This window comes from Petromyzon marinus, chromosome 43, assembly GCF_048934315.1.
Source record: "Petromyzon marinus isolate PM22_M1 ecotype Great Lakes invasive population chromosome 43, UKy_Petmar_22M1.pri1.0, whole genome shotgun sequence".
NCBI classification, from domain to species: Eukaryota; Metazoa; Chordata; class Hyperoartia; order Petromyzontiformes; family Petromyzontidae; genus Petromyzon; species Petromyzon marinus.
In genome coordinates, this window is record NC_133709.1 from 9036266 (window position 1) to 9057813 (window position 21548).

The window sequence follows — 21548 nt, forward strand, 5'->3', positions numbered from 1 at the left end:
CCCGTTCACTCTCGCAGCCTATAGAGAGCACGGGCCGAGGGGAGGAGTGGACGTGGTGTGGGGGAATGGGGGGGGTGGGAGCAATGAGAGGTCGCGGAGGATGAAGAGGGGAGGGAGAGATGATGGTTGGAGAGTTAGGAGGGGAGGGTGTTGAGATGAAGGGGGAGATGGTGGTGGGAGAGAGGGAGGGAGATGATGGTGGGCAAAGAGGTGAAGGGGCAAAGAGGAGGAGGGAGATGGTGGTGAAGGAGGGAGGGAGGGAAGGGGTAGGGAGATGGTGGTGGGAGGGGAGGCAGGCAGGGAGGAGGGGGACATTAGTTGAGCCACTGCGCAAAAAATACAACCACAAAACAAAAATAACGCGGAGAATAATTATTTTTTTTAAATCAACGTATTCCATGGTGGAAAACCGGCCAGAGAGACACGGGGAGAGACGCACGGGGGGACACGGAGACACGCGGGGACGTTGCGAGACAGACACACACGACCTTTGCGCGCACACAGCCACACGCGTACACACACAGACACGCACACAAGCGTGCATGCGCACGCGGACAATAATCACGCCCGATCACACACAGGCACACAAAGTCAGAGGTCCCCCGTAAAGTATTCACAGGCTGATGGGGTAAGTGCACGGCCCCCGAGGGGGTGGGTGGCCAGCACCACGCCCGGCCGCCTTTGTCCCCTAGTAGCGATGTTTACACACCGCGCCAGGAACTAATTTGAGGCTGAGTCGACCTAGGAGAGGCCAAGGACCGATTCAGATAATCGTCACTGGTGTTGGTGGCCGTGAGCGGGAATCGAACTCTGGTCGCCGGGTTCGTAGCGCAGCGCGCTAACCACTGCGCCACCGCTCCCTATACAGATCCGCACATATACACACAGACACATGTACACACAGAGACGCATGCACAAAACACGCACACGCACAGAAACACGTGTGTGCACACATACACGTACACGCACAGAAGACGCACACATGCAAACGCACAACGACAAAGGCACACCCACGGATACACAGACAAAAACACACAGAAGCACGTGTACACACAGACACACGCACGGACGAGCGCAGACCCGCGCGAGCGTGCGCGCGCTCGCTCGCGCGGGTCTCCTCTCCGCGTGACGCACGCGCGTGCTCGTGCGCGCGCTCCCGCCCTCCCGTCGCGCGCCCAGCAGCCGAGCCGAGCCGCCGTGCGTCCGCGTCTCCCTTGCACGACTCCGCGTGCCTCCTCCTCCTCCCCACCCCGTGCACTACCCGCGCGCTTCCTTCTACGCGTGCACTACCGGCGTAACCGCGCGTGCGCCTCCTCCTCCTACCCGTGTACCCGCGTGCGTCCGCGCGTCTCCGCGTTACCCGCGTGCGTTCGTGCAATACTCGCGTACCGGTGCGTCTTTGCTTTAACCGCGTGCCCGTGTACCCCCCGTGTACCCCCCGTGTACCCTCCGTGTGCGCACGAGCGGGCATCGCAGTGCGCGCACCAACGACCGCTCCGCCGCAGCGTTCGACGCGTCCTCGTCCTCTTCGTCGTCCTCCTCCGCGTCCTTTTCAATTTCTGCTCGCCCGTCTTCGTCTATTTCTCATCATCATCGCCGTCATCGCCATCGTCATCGCCGTCATTAGCGGCACCCCTCTCTGCGTGAAGGCAGAATCGCGTGGAGCACGTTCTCTGTACCCTCGTCCTCGATTTGGTCCTTCTCGGGGTTTCTTCTTTATTCAATCATCTTCATCATTTTCGTAATTATCAACCACCTCGTCAACGTCACCTCATCGCCACCTCCTCCCAGTTTGACCTCGAGCAGAGAGCATCGCTTCACGTCGAGCGCAAGCAAATATCGCCGGCCATTTAAACGCAAGTCACCATTACAACAACCACCATCACCGCTACATCCATCACCGCAATCAAAACCACCTAACAACCCGAACATCGCAAAGACCACCACCACTATTACCATCGCATACTCCACCAACACTCAAGCCTAGCTCACCACCACCACCTCCACCACAACAACCACAACCCGGACACCATCACGGCAACACCACCGTCATCGCCACCGCAACGCGACCACCACAACCTCCGCCACCACTACAACTACCACTACCGCCACATCCACACTAACACCGCCGCTATTACCACTACGATCACCCTGACACCACGGCGACCACCTTTGCCGAAAGAGCGCTACCACAACCACCATAACCCGAACGTAACCTACCCCTTCACTCAAATACCAACACCACCACCACTACAACCGCTACCAACACACTACCAATATAATCTTCACCACCACCACCATCCTTACAGCGCCACTGCCTTCCCCATAACCTCACCACCACTATCAAGTTCACCATCTTCACGCGATCATTTCGATAAATACCACCATCACTCTACCACCGTAAACCCACCACCACTGTTTTCAGCACATTGACGCCACTACCCTACCACTCTACCACCAGCACCACAATCATCTTCAGAACCTCCTTCACTCTACTACTACCACCAGCACCATGTCGGTCTTCCGAGGCCACCTGACCCACGCGGCCACGAGCGCGCGCCACAAGGCGGAGTCCCGCGTGAGCGGCCTCCTGGCCCGCCTCGGGGTGCAGGCCACGGCCGGTGAGGAGTCCGTGGGCTTCGCGTCGTGCGACTCGCTGGACCGCGACCACCGGCACGGCCTCGCCATGGACGAGCTGGGAGGAGGAGGAGGAGGAGGGGACGACAATCAAGATGGCAGCGGCTCCCCGTGCGCCGAGGGCGACGTTCGCTACCAGAGGGGCGGCGGTGGAGGCGCGGCCCCCCCGCGGAGGAGCCCCATGAGCAGGGCCTCCTCGACCGACAGCCTCGGGGCCGACGGGGGCCCTCGCATCACGGCGTGGGACGCGGGGTGGAACGTCACGAACGCGATACAGGTGGGACGGCGGCACGAGGCTCCGGTCACGTGGATTTAGTTTTCGTTTTTGTCCTCGGGATTTTTTTTTTTAACCTTCACGTTTATAAACAAGCAAGCATTTAGATTGTAATTGATGTCGGTGGTTCTTCACTCATTTTCAGAGGGGTTCGGTGGGGATGTGGTGGAGGGGGGGGGGCACTTTCGCCGATAAGACATCATCAGGACAGTGATTTTTTTTTTTAAATGTACCTATTTTCAATGAGAAAACGTGGTGTGCATTTGTGTCATTCCTTCACGTAAAGTCCTGGTCACAAAAGCAAAGTTTGTGGGGAATAATAATAATAATTATAGTCATCTTCTATACTTTTGAGGCATACGCAATTAGAAAATAGCACTTACTACCCAGGAACAAAAATCGTGTTACATATTGATTATTGCATAGCTCGTGTGCGTGTGTGGATTTGTGCGGGTAATATGGGGAGTGGTGGCGCAGTGGTTAGTGCACTGCGCTACGAACCCGGCTGCCCAAGTTCGATTCTCGCTCACGATAAATAACAGTGGCGAATATCTGAACGAGTCCTGGGCCTCCCCTAGGTCAACCTAGGCTTAAAATGAGCACCTGTTCCGGTTCCTGCCACACGACCCCGTGTTGGCCCTTCATAGGTGCTCGACGGTGATGGTGATAATAATAATACTACTAACAGTGATTCTGTTTCGGGGATGTTCGCTTTGGGCTTCCCCTATGCTGTGTTGATGGTGATGTGTAGAGGTGTTCGCATGTTGTGTTGATGGTGATTGATGATGATGATGTTGATAATGGTAATGGATGGTGGTGGTGATGATGATAGTGGTGGTGATGATGATGGTTCTTAGGGGATGTTCGTATTGGGTCTGTCCTACGCCATGTTGATGATGGTGTCGATGGTGTTAATGGGGGTGGTGATGTATGTTCGTGTTGCGCCTGATAGTGGTGATGATGGTGGTGGTGATGATGATGTTGATGGTGTTGATGATGATGGTGGTGATGGTGCGTAGGGGATGTTGGTGCTGGGCCTGCCCTACGCCGTGTTGATGGTGATGATGTTGATGGTGGTGGTGGTGATGATGATGGTGTTGATGGGGGTGGTGATGGTGGTGATGGTGGTGCGTAGGGGATGTTGGTGCTGGGCCTGCCCTACGCCGTGTTGATGGTGATGATGTTGGTGGTGGTGGTGGTGATGATGGTGTTGATGGGGGTGGTGATGGTGGTGATGGTGCGTAGGGGATGTTCGTGCTGGGCCTGCCCTACGCCGTGTTGATGGTGATGATGTTGGTGGTGGTGATGATGATGGTGTTGATGGGGGTGGTGATGGTGGTGATGGTGCGTAGGGGATGTTCGTGCTGGGCCTGCCCTACGCCGTGCTGCACGGGGGGTATCTTGGCCTCTTCCTCATCATCTTGGCAGCCGCCGTGTGCTGCTACACGGGCAAGGTGACACACACACACACTACAACAACTACTACAACAACACAACAGCAACAACAACACACCAATACCACAATTACAACACAACAGCAACATCAACAACACTACAACAACTCACCACTAACTCGCCATCGAACAAAGACGCTCACCGCATCGCGCGCTCTCAGATGGCGCTTCAGCGGCCGTCTGGAACGCTCTTCCTTCCAACATTAGGAATCCGCTAGAGGAATGCACTTTTAAATCATCTACATTGAAAATTATTTTTTTTTACTTCAGAACTACTTTTTGTCTTTATGCTTAGCCCTTCCGCCGCACCTCCGATTAGCACGGTTGGCTACATACGATGCAAAATAAGTTCAACATACAACATACATAGAACATGCATACTACATACGTGCCATTGGTGGGACAGGCGGTGAGGCGTGGGGTTTTCTGGACAGGAGCATCCAGCGTGGCAGATCCCCAGGTGCAGTTTTGTTGAGGTTGGAGATCGTGGTGGTGAGGTCATTGACCGGGGTGAATGGTCGCAGGATGCTGAGTGGTGGGATGGCTAGAGTCAGTTATCTTCAGGCCCTCGTAACCCACAGGCCAATGGTTCTTAATCTTTTGTTGTGCTTCTTTGGGAGCGTCCATAAATGACGTCACGCATCTGGGGGGGGGGGGTCAGACGTTTGTGACGATGTGTGACGAGGGGGGGGGGGGGTTTGCGAAATGTGACGTCACATCAAATTGCGCAACTTCAAATAAATAAAGACAACACGTTCTACTTAATTAAATAGACTTTTTAGTAAATGTTTTCTCCTACAACATCAGAGTGCAGCGCCACATTAAATACGCGCTACAATGACAATAGTTTAAAGCGATTTGAAGCATGTTTTTTTGTTGGGGGAGGGGGCAGAGCTTTGTGACGTCATATTTGAGGGGGGGGGTCTGACTTTTTGTGACGTCGTGTGACGAAGGGGGGGGGTCAAAAATCGTCCAAAATCGCGTGACGTCATTTATGGATGGCCCCTTACCCCCCTTGTGGAATTTAGTTTTAACCGAGTGAGGGGCCATCCATGTAGCTCGTACGCATGGAGCGGAAGGGGGGGGGGTTAACCCAAACGCGTAGCTTGCGTATGGGGGGTCTACTGACAATGTACGCATTGGAAACGGGGGGGGGGTGAAGCCTCCATAATAATTTGTCTACATTGCCCTTCAAATGAGTTAGACAGTCCGGCGGTGGACTATCTGTTTGCTTAAACACGTTAATATTATTAATCTTTGATCGTTTCTGCGTGGATTAAATATCGGCCGTTCTATAGGATTCGGGGGGGGGGGGGGGGGTGGTACGTCAGGCTACGTACACAGGTGGGGGGGGGGGTAAAAAGTCCGCGTGCCTACAGGGAGGGGGAGAGGGGTAAAATTTTGACAGATCTTTGCGTACCCCCTAAATGGATGGCCCGCTAACCCCCCTCGCTTGTCCCAACATGGTTCTGAGAAATAAATGTGTGAATAAATTAACATTCATATTTTAACCAGTTGTCCATTTCGTGAGGCATCCCAAACTAGCTAAGTAACTGCGAGCGAATGAAAAAAAAACAATTAACGTACACTCTGCATGTACAACGTAATTTGTTCACGTTCGCTGCTTACTCTTGGAAACCACACCGATGGTTTTAGAATGGCCTTTAATATCGTTGTAGGTTACCATATGGATTTACATGTTAGGGCAGTTAGATTCATGCATGGTTATTCACCGATGGCTCTGATGCATGATACAATTTGAAACGTTTAGAAATCACCGCACGTACCGCCTGGGACATTGCCACGTAACCCCCCAGGGGTCCGCGTACCCCCCCCCCCCCCCGTATTCTGTGTGGCCATCCTTCCGGCCCTCCGTTCCACGTTGAAGTAACAGCTGAGCGACAGTGGTGCGGCTATCGGAAATCAAACGAATTGTCTTTGAATCACGATAACAACATTCGTGACTTTGCCACAGATAAAGCTAGGTGGGGGGGGGGATATATTGTTTGAAGAAGTTAGTGTAGTTTGATTCATTTACCTTGACTGGAATGCATTTGTAAAATTGACACAAGTAAATAAATGCATACTTTATTACGTTTTATAACTTCAACTTGTTTTTGTAATCTATATATAAGGGAAATTTGTGCATGTGTCTTTTCAAAATGTTTAGCATACTCCCCAACATGCAACAAACTTGAATTTTGGCATGTGGGTAGCTTCCAGACTGTGCACAACGCAAAAAGTATAAAAAAAATGCTTTTGTATTGGGGGGGGGGGCGCAATAATGGATATATTGTGCACGGAAAGTGAGCGGTGACGTCACATCTGTGATGTCATCCGAATGCGGCAGCGTCACGCAGGGTGCCTGCTGACGTCACGCAAGCCCCCACCCTCCGCGTAGGCCGTGTATTAATCCAAAACAAGAATCCAAGTCCCGGGCAAAGCCGGGTAGTAAAGCTAGTAATTGTATAAAATTCGGCTCTTCCCTTCTATTAGCCGTAGGCCCCTCATAACCTTAATCAGGCCCTGAGTGTTTGTAAAAGCCTCGCAGACAAATATAGATTATATCGGCGAGGCAGTGGCACTGCCGGTGAGTAGAGATGTTGGTGGAGCACCGGAGACTGTGGGGGTAAAGGAGGGAGGGGGGGCGAGGTGGGGGGAGGAGGGAGAGGGGGGGAGAAGGAGAGGGGGGAGTGGTGGAGGATGGAGAAGGGGGAGATGAGGAGGGAGAAGGAGAGGGTGGGGAGAGGTGGGGGTGGAGGAGGGAAATGGGGGAGAGGTGGGGGAGAAAATCAGAGGGGGGCAGGTGGGGGGGAGAAGTGGAGGGGGAAGGAGAGGGGGGAGGGAGGAGGTGTGGAGAATGGGGAAATGTGGGAGGCAGAGAAGAAGAGGGGGGGGGGTATACGGTTTGTCATCTATATAATGAGCAGGTAACTTACAATGAGAATTTAAACTTACCTTCTATAATTATTGTAATTGAAAAAAAAATCATGTTTAGAGGGAATGCAAGTTAGATGTATTGGACGTGTAATGCGAAAACAAGAGACTGGATATCAATGTTGTTGTGACTGAGAAAATTATAGGTACAACAAGAATCTAGAAGACAGTGAATTAAGTTCCCTGAGCAATTTAAACAACTGGATGCAACTGGAAGGATTATCTGAGTAAATATCATGGACAGAGCTGAATGGAAGTAAGGTCGTAATTACCGATGTATTGAAGTAAGGACACGGCACAGATGGACTGACCTTGCCTGTAGACTGACGTTGCGTCTGTGAAAAAGACGCTTTCGGGAAAGGACACGGCACGTTGAGAGACGGCGGCCCCATCGGTCCCACTGGCCCCACAGACCCCTAACGCCGTGCCGCCACGGCTGGGAGGTGGTGGCCACGCTCTGTGGTACAAATCATGACAATGTTCACGTCCGAGGACATCTCATCCACACCTCCGGCCATTATAACCAACCACCCGGGTCAAGCTCCCCGCGCCATTCCCCACAGCCATCTCGACTTCTACCCACACCCTCCTCTCTCTTGTGCATCGCTGTCATCCCTCCCACCTCCCCCCCCCGCCACTCCCCCTTCACCTGCCCCCTACGTCACCGCAGGTGCTGGTGGCGTGCCTGTACGAGGAGGATGAGGACGGCACGCTGGTGCGCGTGCGCGGCTCCTACGTGGAGGTGGCGGACGCCTGCTGCGCCCCGCGCTTCCCGCGCCTGGGCGGCCACGTCGTGAACGGCGCGCAGCTCATCGAGCTCGTCATGACGTGCGTCCTCTACGTGGTGGTCAGCGGCAACCTCATGGTCAACAGCTTCCCCGAGCTCGGCGTCTCGCAGAAGGCCTGGTGCGTGCTCGCCACGGCGGCGCTGCTGCCCTGCGCCTTCCTGCGCAGCCTCAAGGCCGTGTCGCGCTTCAGCATGCTGTGCTCGGCGGCGCACGCGCTCATCACGCTGCTCGTCATGGGATACTGCCTGAGCAGGGCGCGCGACTGGGCGTGGGACAAGATGAAGTTCTACGTGGACGTCAAGACGTTCCCCGTGTCCGTGGGCATCATCGTGTTCAGCTACACGTCGCAGATCTTCCTGCCGTCGCTCGAGGGCAACATGAGGGACCGCTCGCAGTTCAGCCCCATGATGGACTGGTCGCACATCGCCGCGTGCGCCTGCAAGGGCATCTTCGCGCTCGTCGCCTACCTCACCTGGGCCGACGACACCAAGGAGGTGATCACCGACAATCTTCCGCCCACCTTCCGCGCCGTCGTCAACGTCTTCCTGGTGGCCAAGGCGCTGCTCTCATACCCGCTGCCGTTTTTTGCCGCCGTCGAAGTCCTCGAGACGCTGTTCTCCAAGGCTCCCACCGCCTCGCCGGCCGCGGCCGGGGCCGCCGCGACGCCGCCGACGGCGCCGCCGCCGCCGCCGACGCCGAGCCCGCCGCTCACGCCGTCGGAAGGGTCGCGGCTCGCCGCCGCCGCCGCCTCCGGCTCCTCCTCCTTCGCCACCGAGAAGGCCGCGGGGGAAGCCGACGGCGCGGCGACCTCGGTCGAGGTCCCCGCAGCAGCCGGGCCTCGCGTCGGGCAGCAGGGCCCGTCGTGGACCCTCGGCGCGGGCCCCGCGTACCTCCAGGCCTGGACCCTGGGCATGCGCTGCGCCCTGGTGGTGCTGACTCTGCTCATGGCCGTGTTCATCCCGCACTTCGCCCTCCTCATGGGCCTGACGGGCAGCCTCACGGGAGCGTCGCTCTCCTTCCTGCTGCCCTGCATGTTCCACGTGCGCCTGCTGTGGCGCAAGCTCAAGTGGCACCACGTGCTGTTCGACGCCACCATCTTCGTGGTGGGCGTCGTCGTGAGCATCTCGGGGATGGTGCACTCGCTGCAGGGCCTCGCCGAGGCCTTCCGCACGGGCCGCGAAGACTGACGAGGCGCGCGCAATCGGCCGCAACGCGCGCCTGATCTGCCACAATGAGCGCAATCAACCGCACGCGTGCAATCAACCAAGCACACGTGTTCAGCCAAGCACACGTGCAAAAAACACCAACACGAGACACCTACACCGCACGGACAAGTACACATACACCTACACGAACATGGACACTTACACTGCGCGAATACGTAAACAAACACGAACACCTACACCACACAAACACCTACACCACACAAACACTTACACCACACAAACACCTACACCACACAAACACTTACACCACACAAACACCACACAAACACCTACACAACACAAACACTTACACCACACAAACATCTACACCACACAAACATCTACACCACACAAACACCTACACCACACAAACACCTACACCACACAAACACCTACACCACACAAACATCTACACCACACAAACATCTACACCACACAAACACCTACACCACACAAACACCTACACCACACAAACACCTACACTACACAAACACCTACACACACAAACACCTACACTACACAAACACCTACACTACACAAACACCTACACCACACAAACACCTACACCACACAAACACCTACACCACACAAACACTTACACCACACAAACACCTACACCACACAAACATCTACACCACACAAACACTTACACCTCACAAACACCTACCCACACAAACACCTCCACAACACAAACACTTACACCACACAAACACCTACACTACACAAACACCTACACCACACAAACACCTACACCACACACACACCTACACCACACAAACACCTACACCACACAAACACCTACACCACACAAACACCTACACCACACAAACACTTACACCACACAAACACCTACACCACACAAACACCTACACAACACAAACACTTACACCACACAAACATCTACACCACACAAACATCTACACCACACAAACACCTACACCACACAAACACCTACACAACACAAACACTTACACCACACAAACACCTATACCACACAAACATCTACACCACACAAACACCTACACAACATGAACGCCTACACAACACAAACACCTACACCACACAAACACCTACACCACACAAACACCTACACCACACAAACACCTACACCACACAAACACCTACACCACACAAACACCTACACCACACAAAACACCTACACCACACAAACACCTACACTACACACACACCTACACCACACAAACACACCACACAAACACCTACACCACACAAACACCTACATCACACAAACACCTACACTACACAAACACCTACACTACACAAACACCTACACCACACAAACACCTACACCACACAAACACACCACACAAACACCTACACCACACGAACACCTACACCACACGAACACCTACACCACACAAACACCTACACGAACATGAACATCTACACCACACAAACATCTACACCACACAAACACACCACACGAACACCTACACCACACAAACACCTACACTACACAAACACCTACACCACACGAACACCTACACTACACAAACACCTACACTACACAAACATCTACACCACACAAACACCTACACTACACAAACACCTACACCACACAAACACCTACACCACACAAACACTTACACCACACAAACACCTACACCACACAAACACCTACACTACACAAACACCTACACCACACAAACACACCACACAAACACCTACACCACACAAACACCTACATCACACAAACACCTACACTACACAAACACCTAACGCTACACTACACAAACACCTACACCACACAAACACCTACACCACACAAACACCTACACCCACACAAACACCTACACCACACGAACACCTACACCACACAAACACCTACACGAACATGAACATCTACACCACACAAACATCTACACCACACAAACACACCACACGAACACCTACACCACACAAACACCTACACTACACAAACACCTACACCACACAAACACCTACACCACACAAACACCTACACCACACAAACATCTACACCACACATATACACACACAAACATCACACCACACAAACACCTACACCACACAAACACCTACACAACACAAACACCTACACTACACAAACACCTACACCACACAAACACCTACACTACACAAACACCTACACTACACAAAACACCTACACCACACAAACACCTACACCCACACAAACACCTACACCACACAAACACTTACACCACACAAACACCTACACCACACAAACATCTACACCACACAAACACTTACACCTCACAAACACCTACCCACACAAACACCTCCACAACACAAACACTTACACCCACAAACACCTACACTACACAAACACCTACACCACACAAACACCTACACCACACACACACCTACACCACACAAACACCTACACCACACAAACACCTACACCACACACACACCTACACCACACAAACACTTACACCACACAACTACCCTAACCACACAAACACCTACACAACACAAACACTTACACCACACAAACATCTACACCACACAAACATCTACACCACACAAACACCTACACCACACAAACACCTACACAACACAAACACTTACACCACACAAACACCTATACCACACAAACATCTACACCACACAAACACCTACACAACATGAACGCCTACACAACACAAACACCTACACCACACAAACACCTACACCACACAAACACCTACACCACACAAACACCTACACCACACAAACACCTACACCACACAAACACCTACACCACACAAAACACCTACACCACACAAACACCTACACTACACACACACCTACACCACACAAACACACCACACAAACACCTACACCACACAAACACCTACATCACACAAACACCTACACTACACAAACACCTACACTACACAAACACCTACACCACACAAACACCTACACCACACAAACACACCACACAAACACCTACACCACACAAACACCTACACCACACGAACACCTACACCACACAAACACCTACACGAACATGAACATCTACACCACACAAACATCTACACCACACAAACACACCACACGAACACCTACACCACACAAACACCTACACTACACAAACACCTACACCACACGAACACCTACACTACACAAACACCTACACTACACAAACATCTACACCACACAAACACCTACACTACACAAACACCTACACCACACAAACACCTACACCACACAAACACTTACACCACACAAAACACCTACACCACACAAACACCTACACTACACAAACACCTACACCACACAAACACACCACACAAACACCTACACCACACAAAACACCTACATCACACAAACACCTACACTACACAAACACCTACACTACACAAACACCTACACCACACAAACACCTACACCACACAAACACCTACACCACACAAACACACCACACAAACACCTACACCACACAAACACCTACACCACACGAACACCTACACCACACAAACACCTACACGAACATGAACATCTACACCACACAAACATCTACACCACACAAACACACCACACGAACACCTACACCACACAAACACCTACACTACACAAACACCTACACCACACGGACACCTACACTACACAAACACCTACACTACACAAACATCTACACCACACAAACACCTACACCACACAAACACCTACACCACACAAACACCTACACTACACAAACACCTACACCACACAAACACCTACACCACACAAACACTTACACTACACAAACACCTACCACCACACAAACACCTACACCACACAAACACTTACACCACACAAACACCTACACCACACAAACACCTACACTACACAAACACCTACACCACACAAACACCTACACCATACAAACACCTACACCACACAAACACCTACACTACACAAACACCTACACCACACGAACACCTACACCACACGAACACCTACACCACACAAACACCTACACCACACAAACACCTACACCACACGAACACCTACACCACACAAACACCACACAAACACCTACACCACACGAACACCTACACACACAAACACCTACACTACACAAACACCTACACCACACAAACACCTACACCACACAAACACTTACACCACACAAACACCTACACCACACAAACACCTACACTACACAAACACCTACACCACACAAACACACCACACAAACACCTACACCACACAAACACCTACATCACACAAACACCTACACTACACAAACACCTACACTACACAAACACCTACACCACACAAACACCTACACCACACAAACACCTACACCACACGAACACCTACACCACACAAACACCTACACGAACATGAACATCTACACCACACAAACATCTACACCACACAAACACACCACACGAACACCTACACCACACAAACACCTACACTACACAAACACCTACACCACACGAACACCTACACTACACAAACACCTACACTACACAAACATCTACACCACACAAACACCTACACCACACAACACCTACACCACACAAACACCTACACTACACAAACACCTACACCACACAAACACCTACACCATACAAACACCTACACCACACAAACACTTACACCACACAAACACCTACACCACACAAACACCTACACTACACAAACACCTACACCACACAAACACCTACACCACACAAACACCTACACCACACGAACACCTACACCACACAAACACCTACACTACACAAACACCTACACCACACAAACACCTACACCACACAAACACCTACACCACACGAACACCTACACCACACAAACACCTACACTACACAAACACCTACACCACACGAACACCTACACCACACGAACACCTACACCACACAAACACCTACACCACACAAACACCTACACCACACGAACACCTACACCACACAAACACCTACACCACACAAACACCTACACCACACGAACACCTACACCACACAAACACCTACACTACACGAACACCTACACCACACAAACACCTACACCACACAAACACTTACACCACACAAACACCTACACCACACAAACACCTACACTACACAAACACCTACACCACACAAACACCTACACCATACAAACACCTACACCACACAAACACTTACACCACACAAACACCTACACCACACAAACACCTACACTACACAAACACCTACACCACACAAACACCTACACCACACAAACACCTACACCACACGAACACCTACACCACACAAACACACCACACAAACACTTACACCACACAAACACCTACACCACACGAACACCTACACCACACAAACACCTACACAACACAAACACTTACACCACACAAACACCTACACCACACAAACATCTCCACCATACAAACACACCACACGAACACCTACACCACACAAACACCTACACGAACATGAACATCTACACCACACAAACATCTACACCACACAAACACACCACACGAACACCTACACCACACAAACACCTACACTACACAAACACCTACACCACACAAACACCTACACCACACGAACACCTACACCACACAAACACCTACACTACACAAACACCTACACCACACAAACACCTACACCACACAAACACACACACAAACACCTACACCACACGAACACCTACACCACACAAACACCTACACGAACATGAACATCTACACCACACAAACATCTACACCACACAAACACACCACACGAACACCTACACTACACAAACATCTACACCACACAAACACACACACGAACACCTACACCACACAAACACCTACACTACACAAACACCTACACCACACTAACACCTACACCACACGAACACACTTCATGCATGAGCAATAACCACAGTACAGGCAAACACACACACGCACGCACGACACCTTACACGATACTCGCAATCACACACACACGTGCGGTATACATCGACGACAATAACAGCAACAACACAAGTCGCCATTCTCCAATCAAGTGACTGTGACGTCACAACAGAGCTCGTGTCAGGAGGCCAGGCTCACTTTCAGAACAAGAAGCACATGCACACGCACACACGTGCACACGCACGCACACACGTGCACGCGCACACGTGCAAACTGACACACTGGCACGGGCATTTTCCACGCACACAAACACGTAAGCACACTTGAACGCCATCCGAAACCCACATTTACAGTTTGCGGACACACGGCGCACACGTGACTAGATACACATTCACACGCTCTCGCTCGCCAGACGCACGAAATTCAAACAGCGGACAAAGGTGGGGGGGTGGTGGGGGTGGGCTCAGGCTAATATAAGGTGGGTACGCATGGCTGTGGTCTGATTGGTTAGCGGAGTTAAAGGGTAGTACGGGCGGGTGCGAGGGGAGCGCTTGGCGAGTGGGGTTAGCAGTAAGAATAGTGCCCAGCGGCTCATTGGCTAGGGACAGGAAGAGGACTACCCATGAAGCATGGAACCACGTGCCAAGGTTGCCAACGTTGGGCCAACGGTTCCAACCAAGACGCCAACGTTGGCCCAACCGACACGTTGACACGTTTACTGGGTAGGCAGCGGCTGTGTTAGGACCGGTGGCCCCACTGAGGAGTGCGGCTCGGAGTTGAGGGTGCATGGGGGGAGTGGGACCTGTCTCGTGCTGTCAGGTCCGTGCTCTTCGTCGCAAGGCCCGCGGGCCCACTGGCGGCCCCCGGTGGCCTTTAGTGCGGCCCCTTGACGTGCGACAATACACAAAATGTGAAAGCACCCCCCCCCCCCCCCCCATGGTGCTGTCAAACCTCCAATGGTTTCAAATGATGATGTCTTGAGTGAAGATCACTGTGTTTGGGGCAACGGCCGATGCTAATTGGTTGTTGATTTGGTTGGTTAGCATGGTTAATTGGTAAGGCAAAGTGCTGGCGGGGCCCCATTGGCTCGTGTGGTTATCGAGGTCGGGCTCACGGCCTACGCTGGCCTTCCCCGGTGACCATTCGAACGTTGGGTCGACGTTGGATAATGATTTGGTGATGCTGTGTTGGCAGTGGTGCACGAGCATAAATAATAACAACAACAACAAGAAAAACCGTAACACATTCGTCAATTAACACTGTGGCCTTAACCGAGGGAAAAATACATATACATAAAAAAAAACAGGCGACGTTTCGGGAAATGCCCCTTTTCGTCGCAAGAAATTGTTTTTAAAAGACGATTGCCCAAAACGTCGCGTATATTTTCTCCCCTTCGTGGCCAAACGGCGTAGTCGTTGTTGACGAATTGTGAGTCTGTCGCACATCGACAGCGCAGCGTTCAACCTCTTGAGCTCCAGACAACGAATCCACACCACGGAGATACACGTGGCATTGCTGTACATGCAGTATACAGCATGTACAGCATGTACAGCATGCAGTATGCAGCATGTACAGCATGCAGTATAGAGCATGCTGTGTGTGTGTGTATATATAGATACTGCCAGTACTCGTTGTCGCGTCTGGGTTGCTTGGGACGCTGTGGACGCCAGGAATGAAACTCGGCCAAAATCTGAAAGAGTGATGGGAGGTGACGTGCGGAGCAAACGAGCCGATCACGAATCCTATCACCAATTAACTAGATACCCCTCCTCCCCACCACTAACTAGCCAGCCAATCACGAGCCCTATCCCAAACCTATCACCAATTAACTAGCTAGCAATCCCTCACTTAACTAGCCAGCCAATCACCAGTCATATCCTACACATATCATCAATTAACTAGCTACCCCCCCCCCCCACCACTAACTAGCCAGCCAATCACGAGCCCTATCCCAAACCTATCACCAATTAACTAGCTAGCAATCCCTCACTTAACTAGCCAGCCAATCACGAGCCCTATCCCAAACCTATCACCAATTAACTAGCTACCCCCCCCCCCCCCACCACTAACTAGCCAGCCAATCAGGAGCCCTATCCCAAACCTATCACCAATTAACTAGCTAGCAATCCCTCACTAACTAGCCAGCCAATCACCAGCCATATCCCACACTTATCACCTATTAACTAGCTACCAATCCCTCACTAATTAGCCAACCAATCACGAGCCCTATCCCAACCATATATCACCAATCAACTGGCTAACCCTCCCTCACCAATTAACAATTTTTATCACTGTACGAATAACAAACACAAAGCCAACGCGCTAGACAATAACGCTGCCTTAAAATAACAGACAAAGATATTACAATCGGCGACGTTTCGGGCAATGGCCCTTCTTCACAGCACATCAGCACAGTACTAGCTGTCTCACACCGACTCTGACTTGACACGTGGCCAATCGAACGCTCAACCTTGCCCCTCACCAACCAGCCACCCGCACATGAGTTGGAGCCCTGTCACGGACTGCAACCCAATCCTTCGTTTTAAATATTGTAACTAGAGCCAATCAGCGACGAGAACTAGGCTTGGCCCTAACCCTAACCCCCTGACGTGCAGCGTTTCGCCAGCGACCCCCCCCAACCCCCTTTATCATTTTTCGTTCGCTGTTCTATTTTGGTGTTCACAGCTCAGCCCCCCCCCCACCTCCGTCACCTCGTCGCCCCCACCCCTCGCCCCCTCCCTCGTCACGTTGCAGTGGTCGTGAGATAATGGAGTTCGTAATGAGTGGTCGTGGTCCCTTCATCAACAACCATTGGCAAATCCGCCGGCCCTCGCCGATGACAAAGACCCATCCCCCACCCACATATCCCCACACCCCCCCTCCCCCCCCGGGTATAAAGATCGTGAGTCACGGACTGATCGTCAGTCAACACGGGCCAGTCTAGTGACTGACTCGCTGACCAACGACGACCTCACAGGGCTCTCTTGAAACGGCACCAGCGGCGCAGGCAACCGACTTTGAGCGTCCGTCGAAGTCAGTCACGGAGCGATTGTTAGCCACGGGACGTCGGTGAAGGCCCGTGACCGCGTCAGTCACGGGACAGTGGTTAGTCACGGTAGGCCACACGCAGGCACGGTGACCGACTAGTCAGCCGCATCGCAGGCCCCAGTCACGAACTGACTTGTCACAGTCATGAACAGTCAGTCACGGGGTCAACGGTCACGGCGAGGGTTAGCGTCGTGCGCTTGTGTTTTGCAACCGCTTAATAGGTGTGAAAATGGGTGTTCCGTTTGCGTAGCTGAGAGTGTGTGTGTGTGCATGTATACTGTGCACGTGTGTGTAGTGTCGGTGTGTGTGTAGGTGTGAGTGCACGTGCGTTCGCGCGCGTGTGTGTGTGTGTGTGGCGGGGTGAGAAGTTGCGCAGTGGTTTGCACGCTGCACTACGAACCCGGCTACCTAGGTTCGACTCCTAGCCACGGCTAACATCAGTGGCAAGCAAGGATTATCTGAAACCCGCCCTGGATATCTCACTGCTCCCTTTCTTCCTTCCCTCCTTCCCTCCCTCCTCCTAGGTCGACTCAGCCTTAAATGAGTACCTGCTGCGGTGTGTAAAAACAAAAAATCAGCTCCAGGAAGACAAAGGCGGCCTGGTGTGGTGTTTGTCATGCCGCCCTTAATACGTGCTCGCTAATAGCACTTGCCCCACCCAGTCTACATGGCTACGTGGGGGACCTTTGTGTATTGTGTGTGCATGTAACAGTGCGTGTGTGTGTGTGTCGTGGTGTCGTAACGGTACGAACCCAGGTTCAATTCCCGACCGTGATGATCATCATCATCACCACCACCACCAGTGCCACAATTGGTATCCGAGCCGGCTTGAACCTTCTCTGGATCGACTCGGCATGAATGGTTGGGTAACCCAGCCGCTGCGTTGGTCATTAACATTATCAATTGTTGTTCTTTGGGTCTTTCGGTAAAGTCACGTAGATAGGTTCAAATTCATAAAAATAAACTAAAAAACCACGGCGTTTCGATCACAACACAAGCGATCGTCATCAGGATCGCTTGTGTTGTGATCGAAACGTCGTAGTTTAATTTGTATTCATCTGAACCTATCTACGCGACTTTATCGAAAGACCCAAAGAATATGCATTCCTGCAGTCACGAAAGCTTTAACTTAGGAGTTATCAATTGTGTATTGGATAGAGGCGTGCGTGTGCGAGATGCCGACCAGTGGGGAGCGGTGGCGCAGTGGTTAGCGCGCTGCGATACGAACCCGACGACCCGAGTTCCATTTCCGGCTTCACGATCGTCACACGAGTGACGATTATCTGAACCGGTCCCGGGCCTCCCCTCGGTCGACTCAGCCTCAAATTGAATCCTTATGTATAAATATCACCATCGGGGAGACAAAGGCGGTCGGGCGTGGTGTTGGTCCACCCACGACTTCTTGTGACGTTCCGCCCTTCACAGGTGCTCGCTAACAGCACTTGCCCCAACAGCCTGTAAAGGCTATACAGGGGATCTTTGTCTTTTGTATGAGTGTAGTAGTGCCATATATATGTGTGTGTGTCTTTGTGTTATTCAACGGTTTTAATTATTGTATTGGCGTCCGTGTACGCGTGGGGAGCGGTGGCGCAGTGGTTGGCGCGCTGCGCTACCAACTCGGTAACACCGAGTTCGATTCCAGCTCATGGCCAACAATAGTGACGCTTAATCTGAACCGGTCCTGGGCCTCCCTAGGGCGACTCAACCTCAAATGAGTGTCATTGGGGAAACAAAGGCGGCCTGACATGGTTCTGACCGCACCAACCCCCTCGTGTGCCGTGCCAGCCTTCATAGGGTGCTCGCTAACAGAACTTGCCCCAACAGTCTGTTAAGGCTATACAGGGGGTCTTTGTCTCTGTTATAGCTGTGTATGTATACGTGTACAGTATACGTACATACACCGTTATTATTCAATAATATGTTGCGTAAAATGTCTTTTATTTTATCACCACAGTATATATATATCACTAGCGTATATATTTTATCATAATTCTCAAATATTGTAGTATTGCATTATGATTGCACAACAGTGTTATAGTAACAACCTGATCATTAACAGGTGTTACTAACCATCATAATTTATGTTAATCACCGACGTTAATGATAATTTATGCACACATACGCACCTATGATTTAAAGTCGTTTGTAATTCGTCGTAAATGAAAGTGATCAATTTAGTATACAGTATATTTAATGTAATGGCTGGTCGATGATTGAAATCGTTTCCGATGCTCGACCAGTTCATTCGATCAGATGGGTTGGAAGATGATCGACCGAATAATTTCCTACAGCGACTCCGCAGCCGTCGATACAAATCGGACCACTCCACGTGGCTTTGTAGATTTGTATTTATTTCTCACCAGGTAAGGCCCCACTGAGCTGTATAGCTCTTTTTCAGAAGCGACCGGCCACATATGATTGCTCAAGGAAGTGGGTTATCATCACTTGGATATTTATAGCAGCCCTAAATAGTCTACACGCGTGACGTTTATTCTCAATGTCGAGGGAAAACCGGAGGACCCGGAGAATAATCAACGCGACCACAGGGAGAGAGACACCCGCAGACTCCAAATATACAGCAGCAGGCATCGTCAGGGTAGGCATCGAACACACGGACTCCTGCATACCAGGCGAGGTAGTTAACATATCATAGCCACCGTGATGATGAGAGAGAGACACAGACCTCCTGTGTACCAGGCGAGGTAGTTAACATCTCATAGCCACCGTGATGATGATGATGATGAGAGAGAGACACAGACCTCCTGCATACCAGGCGAGGTAGTTAACATCTCATAGCCACCGTGATGATGATGAGAGAAGAGAGACGCAGACTCCAAATATACAGCAGCAGGCATCGTCTGGGTAGGGATCGAACCCACGGACTCCTGCATATCAGGCGAGGCAGTTAACATCTCATAGCCACCGTGGTGATGATGATGATGAGAGACACAGACCTCCTGCATACCAGGCAAGGTAGTTAACATCTCATAGCCACCGTGATGATAAGAGAGAGACACAGACCTCCTGCATACCAGGCGAGGTAGTTAACATCTCATAGCCACCGTGATGATGAGAGAGAGACACAGACCTCCTGTGTACCAGGCGAGGTAGTTAACATCTCATAGCCACCGTGGTGATGATGATGATGATGAGAGACACAGACCTCCTGCACACCAGGCGAGGTAGTTAACATCTCATAGCCACTGTGATGATGATGATGAGAGAGACACAGACCTCCTGTGTACCAAGCGAGGTAGTTAACTTCTCATCGCCACCACAGCGGTCTGTAGTCAACACATTGCCCCGATTTAAGGCACGTGTTCCACTCTGAACTATCAATAACATTGACAGCGTTGGATGTTGCATTGCCGCTTGACGTTTTGGGGCTTTGGATTTCAGAAA

At 51.4% G+C, this 21548-nt stretch overlaps 1 protein-coding gene and 1 long non-coding RNA gene across 18 annotated transcripts; one reads left to right on the top strand and one right to left on the bottom strand.

Annotated features, from left to right (window-relative positions):
• The first annotated feature begins 783 nt into the window (after window positions 1-783).
• Window positions 784-9410, top strand: LOC116951604 (vesicular inhibitory amino acid transporter-like). The gene is made up of 3 exons (XM_032970366.2): window positions 784-2914; window positions 4264-4365; window positions 7973-9410. The coding sequence occupies exons 1-3, from the start codon at window positions 2513-2515 to the stop codon at window positions 9275-9277; spliced, it is 1809 nt and encodes a 602-aa protein (XP_032826257.2). The 5' UTR covers window positions 784-2512; the 3' UTR covers window positions 9278-9410.
• Window positions 9411-9568: 158 nt separating this feature from the next.
• Window positions 9569-15148, bottom strand: LOC142930803 (uncharacterized). Of its 17 annotated transcripts, XR_012946759.1 has the most exons (19): window positions 15036-15148; window positions 14908-14989; window positions 14414-14827; window positions 14261-14345; window positions 13887-14209; window positions 13785-13835; window positions 13517-13751; window positions 13334-13482; window positions 13052-13136; window positions 12714-12999; window positions 12183-12379; window positions 11952-12114; window positions 11107-11256; window positions 10866-10997; window positions 10486-10532; window positions 10400-10433; window positions 10060-10280; window positions 9823-9907; window positions 9569-9772 (listed from the first exon to the last, which is right to left on the bottom strand). It is a non-coding gene; the product is annotated as an uncharacterized LOC142930803 (long non-coding RNA). The 17 variants fall into 17 exon arrangements; XR_012946765.1 differs by lacking the exons at window positions 9569-9772; window positions 9823-9907; window positions 10060-10280; window positions 13785-13835 and having other exon boundaries at window positions 10287-10532; window positions 13517-13666; window positions 13853-13920; window positions 13972-14209; XR_012946766.1 differs by lacking the exons at window positions 9569-9772; window positions 9823-9907; window positions 10060-10280; window positions 13785-13835 and having other exon boundaries at window positions 10287-10532; window positions 13517-13666; window positions 13853-13937; window positions 13972-14209.
• Window positions 15149-21548: the final 6400 nt, after the last annotated feature.

Coding starts and splice junctions, on each gene's coding strand:
- LOC116951604 (XM_032970366.2), top strand. CDS start 2,513: ATGTCGGTCTTCCGAGGCCACCTGACCCACGCGGCCACGAGCGCGCGC. Junction 2,915..4,263: donor ACGTCACGAACGCGATACAG/GTGGGACGGCGG, acceptor GATGGTGCGTAG/GGGATGTTCGTGCTGGGCCT. Junction 4,366..7,972: donor TGTGCTGCTACACGGGCAAG/GTGACACACACA, acceptor ACGTCACCGCAG/GTGCTGGTGGCGTGCCTGTA.